Here is a 12,222-nt window from a genome sequence, read left to right on the forward strand (position 1 = left end):
AATTTTTTATTTTTATAAAATAATTAAAAATAATTGGTTGTTTTGAGACCATCTCTAACAATGGACTCGCTGAATCTTTGGGCTAAAGCCAAATGCCAAAGCTAGGCCAAATACCTCCCCAAATTCCCCCCTCCCGATGCGAGTGGACTCGCTGAAACTTGGGCCACTCTCGGCCCGCCCACACGCGCACGCGCCCTATGCACTGGGCCTGCAATGCTTTCCCGACAGGGGTGGGCCCCGCAGTCAACTGGTTGTCGACCAACATCATCATCCCAACGGCTATAATTGACATCCAATGGCTAGGGTTTAAGGACCATTGGTTGATCCAATGGTCCAGATTCAAAATTTTTTTTTATAATATGTTATTTTAAAATACATTGAATCCAACGGTTGAGATCGAATATAAATTAAATCTAACGGTAAAAAAAAAAAGATATAACAGCTCAAATTTAAATCCAACGGCTAAAATAATTTAAAAAAAATTATTTTACTCAAAATTCACCCAAAAACTTTATAAATACCTATGTATTTGTTCAAACATTCACACAAATTTATTTTTTTCAATATTTATCGGAATTTAAATATTTTTAGATAAAAATGTTCATAAAATTAATTTACGATAGTCTATATATATATATATATTTAAAATTAATTTAAGAAAAAAAAAAGGCTAAGTTCATTATTTAATAATTTCGGGCTAAAATTTTAGCCCAGAACGGTTGAAGCAGAAAAGCTGTTTCTGGGCTAAAAGCTAAAATTTCCGGGCTAAAAAATTTGGCTTTTAGCCCAACCATTGGAGTTGGTCTGAGGGATGGGAAACAGTGGAGTTGGTGGGAAATTGTGCCTTTGCGTTTTGGCATCTTTCCGTTCCCGATCAGTTCTTCTGTTGAAAATACGTATAGTATCCGTTTAGGGTGACATATTATCCGCGACATAAAGAGATAATGTTGGGCGGTGTAACGAGAATAATTTATATCGAACAACTTCATCATGATTACGATGTTTTGATTTAATCATGTAATGTTATATTGAAATAAGCTAGTATATAATCTTGTATTATTAGCTAGAATATTACGATGACGGTGAAATTGTTTTGTATTTTATTATTCAACACATATTATTGTTTTAGCTTCATTGTCTAGTAAGTGAGGTGAAAATCTTCACCATGACAAAGTGGGGCTCATTGGTTTCATTCTTTATTATAAACATGAGAGTAAGTTACATGATATAAGTACATAATTATGATAATATCTTGTGTTAAGGATACAATGTCATATAAAAAATTAAACATTTCCCCTTATAGCATCAGGCACGAGAAGTTACGATCAATATCATAAAAGTCCATCTACATAAGCACACAAACTTTGAATATTTTTCTTTATTAAGAAAATATTAAGAAAAACATATTTGATAAATCACATTTGCGCCATACCTCTAATAAAAAAAAATAGTTTGCATGAAACAGATAACCGTTACGTGATGTCATGTTCCAAATAAAAAAAAGACATTTAAACCAAAATTTAAAGATGGAAGTTGCCATGTAGAGCTCAGAGTTTCCCACCCAGCCCAAGTGTGTTCTTGGATTTACTGTGACAGGAGTAGGACCAAACTTGCGGGTCCCGGTTTAGTAGGCCCAGTTGTGACAGAAAGATGATGTGGCACGAGTGAGACCAAATTTGCGGGTCCCAATGTAGTAGGCTGTGATAAAAAGATTACGTGACAAGAGTGGGACTACATGAGACAAAAGTAGTTTTTATTAGATATTATTTATATTTAATTTTAAAATAATATTTTATCAAACGATGTACGATAAATGATTAGAATATGAGGATCCTTAAGATTCTTACAATTTGAATCTGGATTTGGATTCAAATCCGAATTATTCCTGGTATGCCATAGCGTATACCCATCAGAATAGATGAAATGGAAGTAGTGACGACATCGGAGAAAAACTGGAAAACGACGGTGGGGATTCAAAGTGTCTAAGATCCAACGGATAAGCACGGTTATGTCATTTAGGTAGATAGACTTCCAAATGAGGGGTATCATTGTAAAAGCACACCAAGTTACCGTTGGAATCCCATAACGTCTCCATTCCCCTAATTTCAAAAAACATTTCTCACCTCTGTAATTCTCATCTCTCTCTCTCTCTCCGACGCTGTTCTACTAAGCAACTTGTAATCTGCGCTCCCATTTTTTCTTTCAATCCATCCCGTCACAGGTAATTACTTCCTTTTTCTTTTAATCTCCGATTTCTTTTATTAATTTTGGTTGAATTAGGGTCCCAATTAAAAACTAACTTCGGGTTTCTGTTATCGATTTTGGGTTCTAATTAGGGTTCATTTTACATATGAGTTCAGTTGAATCTTTCTTTATTTATCTCTGTTTAATCCTTAAAAACCCCCAATTTTGGGGCGGATGCATAATCCTGAGTAAGGACTCAGGAGGATTTTAGGGATTCGGTGGTGATTGGTAAAGGGGATTGACAATTGACTATTAGCATCAAGATAACTCAGAAATGTAGTCTTGTTTTGGGCCATGGGGTTGTGGATTCCTAGTCCTTGGGTCTAATTTCTTGGGTCTTTTGTAAAAATCTCGTAGGTTAATTTCGGGTAATTTTTCGCTTTCAAGCACTAATTTTGGCCATGTAGTCGATGATCATAATTTCATGATGCACTATAAATGGGCGTGTCTGCATTGTACTTTGTATCTTGTTTTCTGGGTTGCATGTTTCGAATCATATCGCATCCTTACTTTCCATTTTTCTTTTCTCCCCTTGGATTGTTTCTACAGCTAGCAGAAGATTAAACCGAATTGGCTACTAAAAAAGCGGCAATGGCGTCAACGCTTGGTACTTTGTTCCAAGATCAGAATCTGAGTGTTCGTTCTAAGGGTAATGCTAATGATCGAATCTACTTATGCTTTTCTTTTTATGTCTAAGGTTCTTGTTGGGCTGTTTTAGTCTAACCCTTGTAATTTTATGTATGGCAGGAGATTCTCTTGTGGGAACAGGTGATGCCTTCAAAGCGCAAAGGAAAGGGGGGCTTGGTGGAAGGAAACCACTTGGTGATCTATCGAATTCAGGGAAGCCTGCGGCTCTGACTCAGGCATCAAAAAAGCAGTCTTCCAAGGTAACCATTTGTGGTGATGCAAGCAATAACAAAGGCTTGTCTAAAGCCTCAGATAAAGTTCAGACCCGTTGCAGGAATGCTTTACGTGATATATCAAACACACGGGATGCACTGGTGAAGAACAACACAAAGCAGAGGGTTGTGACAAAGCAGCCTGTTTGTCCTGATAACATTGCAGAGGAAGGGTTTCTGCACAACCATCAGGAGTGCCTGAAAGCACAAGACATGGATGAGATTCGGCAGTTTCATCAGTTTCTGATGGCACTTGGAGTAGATACCGGTATTATATTTTTTTAAATAGTTGAGTTTTTTGAAATTGATGATTTTCCTGGGTATTTTAACTTACCAGATCATCCATTTTTGTTCAGATTCTTCCAAGGAGCGTACATCTCCATGTGTGCCTTCACTGCCAAGTAAATCTGAGGTAAACTTCGGATTTCATTTCAAAGAAGAATACTTTTTTTCTGCAGTTATTTTGTCAGTATGGATTTTTGGTAACAACCCCTGTTTTTTATCTTTGTTTTCAGCCCAAGAGTCCGAGGAATTGGGATTTGGAAGAGATACCTGAGGATCGAAACCCCTGGTTGTCTGACAACCTTGACTGTCCACCTCCTTGCAAGACTCCAAAGTCACCAAATGGCTACGCTGATTCCCTTTTCATTTGGGAGGACTGTGACTTCAAGTTGACAAACACACCATAATTTCCACTGGATTGATTCCCCTTCAATCTCCTAAATGTTTCTCATGCAACGGAGCATCAATTCAACTTGAAATTGATGGTAGTCATAGTATCTCTAGATGTTTTGCTTTTTTCTGTTTGAGCAGAACTCGGTTGATGTGTTTCTTGGTTTGTTGTTGATTGAGAATTTTGCTTTTTGCTTTTTGCTGTTTGAGCAGAACTCGGTTGATGCTTTTCATTGATCCAAAACTCTATGGTCGTGATCATGTAGTTAATAGTATTGAAAGGTTTGATTCTTTTGTTCTACGCACATTATAGTGGTTATGACTGACGTTTCTCTAGCTATTGACCAACTGATGCAATGTTGTGTATTCGGTTGTTTGGTCACGGAAGTAGGAATGAAAAATCTGAATATTGTAGCTTTAATTCAAAGCCCTGCCTTTGTATGGAGATTTGATTTTCGAAATACAAGTTTCATAGTCTTCCCTCCTTCGTCCAAAGCTCAACCTGGTAAGAACAAACAAGAACAGAACCAAGCCAGTGCTGAATGTTGTACAAGTTTTTACCAACAAAATACGCGTATTGGAGATTAGTGGCGGCGTAGGACACAGACTACTAGAGTGCTGGCATAGTGGCAGCGTAGGACAGACTAACGGAGTGCTGGGCCCTGACCGGTTGTGCACCACAGAGGCCATCTATATGTTGAATGGATTAAGATTAGGGTTAGGGTTGGATCCCTGTCAATCTACAAAAGAAGCAGCCATTTTCCATACTTGCATTGTCGAGTTTAACTTAGAGTTTTCTTGTTGAAAGCATTCCATAACTCTCACCGCAGGTTTTGGGCTCGGTGAGTATACTAGGATTAGATTGTAACGGATAACTAACTATATTTAACGAGCTTTGGACGAGGAAGTGAAAAAATTGTGTCCAACTTGAAGATAGATGGAGAAGAGTATACAACAAAAATAACGTATACAACAAACAGAGACAATCAAGCTCAAAGAAATCCAAAACCTGACAAAACTGGGGGCACACAAAGAGCTCAAATACTTTATTAAGAGATCCTCACAAACCGATTCCGAGAGCCAAAGAAACTATACATGCGAGGGAAACTTACGTGAAACGGTTTCAAACAACAAAGTAAAAGGAGCATTTTCTCCTACTACAAGGAAACAATTACCGTTACCCAGACCTAGATGCAAAACCATGCAGAGTTTCTCCTACTACAAAAGTTATAATTACCATTACCATCATTGACATGGGAAGGGAAAAAAAAAGTGACTAGGGGTAATATCTAGTAAAAAAACAAACCAAGAGAGGCATTCATTTGAAACCACAGTGATTCAAATGTATGCATTTATATAAATAACCATATTTTCTGTACAAAATATCCAAATCCGGAACTGATGTCTTGAACTTATACAGAAAAACTAAAGGACCAGCACTCCAAAACCCTTCAGAACAAGTAATGCACTCCCTTTCTATATATTCTACACCCCATGCAGTACAAACCTCTTCGTTGTCAAGGCCACATCAAATGTTTACGTACTTTCCACATCAAAGGGTTCACACACTTGTCTTTCCTGTGTCTGTAGCATGTAATCCATAGGTAAAACCTTCTGAATAGAGGTTGTCAAGCAACTGTTAGCATGAACTTCACCAACTTGTGGAACAAAAGGAAATGCAACATCATTCTTCAGGCTGAAATAAAGTGAAAGTTGGACTTGTCTCTGTCTTTGTAATCTGCATTACCATATGAAGCAAGCTAAGTATTAGCTTATTATTTCTCATGGAATCAGAAGATTCAGAACACGGAAAACAAAAGGAGAGAGATTCTTGAAATGAAAATACCAACCTCAGTCGTGCGAGAAATTCCAGAAGGGAGAACTGGAGCAAGAGACGTCCAAAGAATGGGGTCTACCAAGGGATCAACGGCATTGTAGTTGGTCAGAAGTGGTGCAGATAAGAAGGGAGCCAACGGGAACACGTCCGTTTGGAGAGACATTCCACCACTCATTCCTAATACAGAACTAAGTCTTTCGTCATGACTTGTGGATTTCTCAATTGCCTTGCCATAGTCCATCTTGTGGATGATATTTTTGTTTTCATTCTCATCATTATCTGCATTGTTTTCCTCCTTTTGTGATGCTTTCTCTTGCAAGTTCTTATAGGCAGCTGACCGTGAGAGGATGCTCATGGCAGAGACTCTGGTACCTTTATGCTTTTTACTTACACGAGAGATGCCCAAACGGGGCATCTGGTATGGTTCAGTAGGCTGGATTCCCCATTCTAATGTTTTAAGCTCAACTCCAAAATCTCCAACACAACCATGTTTTGTTTCTTCTGAAAATTTCATGCTAGTTTCAGCTTGTCGAGATCTGTTGGGTCCCCACCACTTGATGTAACTCGTTAGGTCAATCTTTCTTTCAATGCAAAGAGCTCCCAAAATTTCACTTTCTGTTGCTGGATCAACGCCTGCACGTTTAAGTTGTATAAGACGGAAAGTGGCACTGATTCAGGTAGTAATCCAGATAAAGGAATATAATAAATTCAAAAGCCTCCATCTGCAACTTTGTTTTGAAGAAGATTTCAGATCGAGGAGACTGATTTTTCAGAGCCCTCTTATCCAAAATATTGCTTCAGTTCAGCATCGGTTGAGGACTTACCATAATGTGTGCTATTGAAGTACTCAGATCCACCCATACGACCCAATGACGGCTCCCAACGACTGTTATGTGTACAAAGAATAAAAATTCAGAACGGAATGAAGAAACACAATATGAATTACTGGCATTACACAGAATTTGGAGACATTTTTTGCCTCGACATGCTGCAAATCAACAACACAAGAAATTGATGCCATAGTGATACAATGCATTGTATGGTTAAGTTTTCTATGGTTTGTTTGGCTCAAAATGGGGACTGTAAACCTTAACAACCAAGAACACGATATATAAGAAAATAAAAAGTACATTATATTATTAAAACTCTTGCAGATTGAGTTTCTCGATGTATTACTCAATGAGTTTGAATGATATATAACTTTCCATGTAGAATTCTAGTGACAAGATATTATATACAACAAGCTTTTTACTTCTATCCACAACTGAGATTGGGATAGTTGACACGTAAAAAACAGAATAAAAAGACTCTACTGGCCTAACAAACAAAGTGTAATCTCAAAAGATATAAATGAGCATCCTTAAGGAATAACATAATGTGCCAAGAAGTCTTATGAGAAACGAACCTCATATATTGTGCATAAAAGTAACATTTAAAGGTAAAGCATACCTAGAAAGCCCACGAAATTTGGAAATTCCTCTTGAGAAACCACTGCTCTTTCTGCAGGAGGAGATTACAATTAAAAATGTGCAAAGTTTCCAGATTCAAATATGTATTTTCAAATTTTCTTTTTAAAAAATGTGTAAAAATCTATACACACCTTCGAAGAGAAGCAAGGTATTCCTCCCTTGACACAATCTGCATCTCTTCAAGATCCCTTGTGTAATCAGTAACCTGCAACAATTGAAGAAAGAGCTAACTTGAACAAATGGCATACTGTAGTTGACAACTCGAAAATATTTACATATTGGCATGAAGAACCGAGATGCTGATTTGAAAAATTCAAGTGCGTTTTCTTACTTATGGTATACGCAATTACCAAAAATGGAAGAAATTTCAATGTAATCAGCAAATCAATGACAATAATCTCACAGGAAAATTGATGAGAGTGCCAGGACCCCAGTATTTCAAGGCAGCAAGATCATAAGCTCTAGCTGCAGCCTCTTCATCATCATACGCCCCTATAAATTCCACATGATACTCAAGGATTAAGAATTAAACCGATAGCTTACACAAGAAATTGGTAATTTCTTAAGTAATCTATGAAAAACTGAAGCCCCCAACTTACCCAAGTAAACTGGAATATATATCGAATCATCATGCGCCAACATTGCCATGCACAGTCCAAGAAATCAAATGCTAGTCAGCAATTATACATGTATACAACATTTATACGCTAACAAAAAGGGGGGGGGGGGGGAGAGAGAGAGAGATAAGTAATGAGAGAGAGAAGAAAAGAGAGACCTTGCTTTCCCTTCTTATTCTGGTTGTGATTCCAGGTACTTTTATCCCAAAGATGAGCCTCATAACGACCTGTCCATCTATGCCTACATTTACACAACCAAATCAAAGTTCATCCTTTTCAATTTTTAATTTTCAAATTTAATAAACATATGAATTAATCAAAACAATTCCCAATTATAATAATAACTTATTTGCTAAATCAGGGCTATTTTCTCAGTAACCAAACAGAAAGGGAAAGAGAAAGAGAAAGAGTAGAGGAGCTTAATTACATACCGAGTGACTCCACGGTAAATGGAGCTCCGTTTTCCAGCAGCACACGGAGGCATTTTGCTGATGCGCTCTTTCGCTGTACATCCTCTCTCTTTCTTCGATTTCTTCACCCCTCTGTACACCATTAGCTGATCGCTCGCTATAACCGCCTCCGACGCCTCTACTCCTCCACCGCCACTGCCGCCCCCGCTTCCGCTTTCGGTCTTCGGACCGGGATCCGAGGACGACGACGCCATATGATTAAACACTCCAATTGAGTCCCCCAAACCAAAACCGTAGAGAGAGAGAGAGACGAGTGAGTGAGTCCGAGTGATGAGTTTGTTTTGGAGTTTTTGGGTTTTGTTCGTTTCAAAGGAAAACTACAGTGAAGAAGATGAGAGATGAAAATACGAATTTGCCCTTCATTTGATTTTGTTCATGGCTAATGATGTTTGAGTTGTTTTATGGTTTGAAAAGATTATAACGGCTAGGACGAGAAGCGGGGTAGTTACGTAACCTTGGATTATCATTATGCGTAGTGTGGCGTTGGATGCGGAAGCCGCATGGTCCGTTGAATGACAATAATTTTCCACTCACCCATGATATCAACCATGTGACAAAGCAGAGCTGGTTGACTATAAAAAAAGCTCATATGGTATTAGACTGTTGCAATGACGTCTCATAGGCTTAATTGTAGCAATAGTTCTGAAGTTTATTTCCTGCTTAATTTTATTTTGTAACTCTTATATTAGTTTATTTAGTTTTTAAATTGATAATGTGTTTCATCATTGGTCATTTCTACTAACGCTATCATGTTTTTTTCCAGTTAAGCCTGGAAGTGTATTAGGAACTTGAACTTAAAACTTCAAAAACGATAGAAGAAGCTCAAAACAAACAAATATTTAAAAATTAATATCTATAACTATATTTTGAACAAATAATATTATCTACGAGGATGGGGAGAGTGGACTAAGAGCTGGTTTGATATTGTTGTGCTTTGAAAAAAAAAACTATTCTACTGTGCTATGAGAATAAGCAACTGAAATAAAGCAGCAAAGTGTTTGGTAAACATTTTTGTAAAAGTTCTTTTGGAAAGAAAAAAAAACAGTATTATAGTATTTGGTAAACTTTTATGTAAAACAGCTGTAATTGTGTGAAATGACCAAAAAGAGTATAATACTAGATGTGCCATTAATTTAATTTTCTTAACAAATAAAGGTAAATTATTAAATATACTTGATTTTAAAAAGAAAAATATTTATAAACTTTATCTTAAATATTAATTAGTATGACAAACTGTTTCAATTGAAATATTTTAGATTGAATAGCTAGGATTTATTAGTACAATATTGTTAATGTACTTGAAAGTAGTCTAATTAGAGGGATTCATCAAACTTACCACTATTCTATTTCTTAATGCTTCTGTCTTATGTGATCATTCAACTTTAATGTCCCGCTCTTTTAATTTTTTTCTGGCAGAAAATTCGGTTTTATTTCTCTCTGTTTGATTGGATTTAGCATATAGAAATGCAAGAGCAGGCGGCAAGCTCCCTCACTGTGAGCTCTCTGCCTTCCAGCAGCGAAAGGTCTTTGAGCTCTACATTCCATCTTGAAGTTAAAGAAGGTTTGATTTTTCAACTCGTTTTGTAGTTTTTTCAAGTTTCTTTTCCAGAAAGTATAGCTTTGTTTGTTTAAATTTGTGTACTTGTTTTTTAATCAGAAGAATTTTGAGATTTCCCACCTGGGTCTTGTAAAACCCAGGATTTTCTCAGCTGGGTTGTTGTTATTTCCTGGGAAAATGCTTTTTTCGGATGAAAAATCTTCTATTTTTACATTGTCTCAAATAAAAAGGAGAAAGCTTTGTTTAATAAGTATAGCTTATTTTGTTCGTGGTTGACTGTTTATCTTTGCAAATCGAAAGAACTTCTAATTTCCCATCTGGGTTATGTAGAATCGACAATTTTCTCAACTGGGTCGTTATTTGTTTCCTGGGAATTTTTTTTTTTAAGAGCTGGCTTCACACCTGAAGGATTTTTCTAAAACAGAGAAGGGAAGTAAGAGTGAGAGAGAAGTCTCAGAATTTGGAAGTCTTCGAGTGGGTTTTGAGAAAAATGGGAAGACAGCATGAGAAAGGGGAGGGTAGGATTGGAAAATTGAAAAGTTCATTGACCTGTTACTATTCACCCATGTTTTGTTGAAATAAATTGATTTTTTAAAGCTGCTTTTTTCAACTTTGGACTTTTAGCTTTTTTTCACCTATAACTTTGAAAAGAAGCTGATTTTAAGTGTTTACTAAACACTTAATATGTCCTAACTTTTTTTCATACCTACTTTTATAAAAAGTTAAGCTAAGCCTTACAATGGGTTAACATTGCGATTTTAAGCTTCACCATTGGTCATTTTTACTAACGCGTTTTTTTTTTCTCGTTAAATCTAGGAGTATTAGGAACTTGAACTTAAAACTTCAAAAAACAATAGAAGAAGCTTAAAAAAAATAAATATTTAAAAATTAATATCTATAATTTTTTTGTTTTAACAAACGATATTATCTACGAGGGTGGGGATAGTGGGTTACGCCTCACAATGGGTTGGCAAAATGAAATTTGAAGTGTAACAATACAAAATGAAACTAGTTGGACTTTAGCAACTTGTAAATATTAGACAATGCAATTTTAAAGTTGGTAGGAGATTGAACTCTGCTAGACTTAAACAAATAAGAAATCACATATTGAACTACGAAAAAATTTATTCAATTTTCTTAATTTTGTGGATAATTTTAGTTTTCTTGAATTGTGTGGTTTTGGGTGCTTTTGATTTGGGATGAGTTTCTTTGGCATCTAATTATTTAAGTATTTTGGTCAAGAGTGTCTATTTTCATAAATTAGTAGTTGCTAAGTCTTACTCGTCGGGTGGTGGGTGATGAGCATCGTTGAAATTGTCCATTTATATATGTACTTTGTTTGCAGTTAATCAATATAAATACAACAAATATATCCTCAAATGACTCCGCCATGACACTAGCCTGGTGCACTGGGCTACAATGGAAGTACCCTCAAATGACTCTGCAATGGCAGTAGCTTGGTGCTTTTTTCTTCAATGCCAAATTGAAAAATTTCCATCTATATGTATTTGATTCTATCTGCAATAATGAAATCCTGGTATAAAATTAGTGATTACATATAATCGTTAGTTTTTCCATATGCCTGGACACCTTTTTTGTAATAAATGATAAAGATGTTCATCTCATTTGTGCTAATCTTCAAAGCTTCGTTGCAGAATTAGTTAATGACTTGTTATCTCCATTTAAGTATTTCTTGAGTTGAGATATTTTTATTTCCACAAGTTAACATAAGGTTGCAATTCTTCTAAAAGATTAAAGTGTTTGTTTCTGTTTTCATCAGTTTAGCATACAACAATTAGATAAGTTGCTTATAAATCATTTTGATGTCACTATATAATCGCGCAATGTTGAATGCCTTGCATTTGCACCAAGTATATTAGTTCAACACTCAACATTCAAACATAGAGAGTTGTTTACAAGTCTCAGTATTATTTAAAATTGTCAAATAGCTTTGAAAATTAAAAATTCAACAAATAAACTTATAACAATTGATACACAGTACCGAACTTTGGTTGAAAACAATTTACAAATGTTTTTGCAGCGATAAATAATGATGATGATCATTGCAATTTAGGATTGAGCCTACAATCATACATATAAGCACACACAAATTATATCACATACTATTGTTTTGTGATGAGGATGATCTTGCATTCTAGAAATTGAGACCGAGTAATTTTGCATCTTTGTGTAAAGCTTACTATTTTTGATCCAGTTGCCTTGTTCATGAATTTTTTTGATCTAGTTCATTTGATATCATAATTACCTCTTTTACTAGTGCCCTTAATAACATTGATATTTTATATATATATATATATATATATATATGTATATATTATGTCTTCATTCTTTTTACCTTGTAAATTTGAATAATATGGATCAAATGAAGCTTTCATTGATCTTATTGTTAAAGATGTCTCATTTACAAACATTTTGCATTTGAACGATTTGTGTGT

General features: G+C 35.8%; 2 protein-coding genes and 1 long non-coding RNA gene across 3 annotated transcripts; 2 read left to right on the forward strand and 1 right to left on the reverse strand.

Moving 5' to 3' along the window:
* The first annotated feature begins 2,048 nt into the window (after nucleotides 1–2,048).
* On the forward strand, nucleotides 2,049–4,106 carry LOC103431036 (uncharacterized). The gene is made up of 5 exons (XM_008369181.4): nucleotides 2,049–2,221; nucleotides 2,794–2,893; nucleotides 2,992–3,411; nucleotides 3,500–3,555; nucleotides 3,659–4,106. The coding sequence occupies exons 2-5, from the start codon at nucleotides 2,836–2,838 to the stop codon at nucleotides 3,830–3,832; spliced, it is 708 nt and encodes a 235-aa protein (XP_008367403.2). The 5' UTR covers nucleotides 2,049–2,221; nucleotides 2,794–2,835; the 3' UTR covers nucleotides 3,833–4,106.
* Nucleotides 4,107–5,149: 1,043 nt separating this feature from the next.
* On the reverse strand, nucleotides 5,150–8,558 carry LOC103431039 (AP2-like ethylene-responsive transcription factor At2g41710). The gene is made up of 9 exons (XM_029092937.2): nucleotides 8,170–8,558; nucleotides 7,897–7,979; nucleotides 7,721–7,729; nucleotides 7,525–7,613; nucleotides 7,253–7,326; nucleotides 7,102–7,152; nucleotides 6,477–6,538; nucleotides 5,666–6,285; nucleotides 5,150–5,553 (listed from the first exon to the last, which is right to left on the reverse strand). Exons 1-9 carry the CDS (start codon nucleotides 8,400–8,402, stop codon nucleotides 5,500–5,502), a joined length of 1,275 nt encoding a protein of 424 aa, XP_028948770.1. The 5' UTR covers nucleotides 8,403–8,558; the 3' UTR covers nucleotides 5,150–5,499.
* A 1,042-nt stretch (nucleotides 8,559–9,600) lies between these two features.
* Nucleotides 9,601–11,401, forward strand: LOC139191565 (uncharacterized). The gene is made up of 2 exons (XR_011575628.1): nucleotides 9,601–9,769; nucleotides 11,112–11,401. It is a non-coding gene; the product is annotated as an uncharacterized lncRNA (long non-coding RNA).
* Nucleotides 11,402–12,222: the final 821 nt, after the last annotated feature.

Source organism: Malus domestica, chromosome 14, assembly GCF_042453785.1.
Source record: "Malus domestica chromosome 14, GDT2T_hap1".
In the NCBI taxonomy this organism is placed as follows: domain Eukaryota; kingdom Viridiplantae; phylum Streptophyta; class Magnoliopsida; order Rosales; family Rosaceae; genus Malus; species Malus domestica.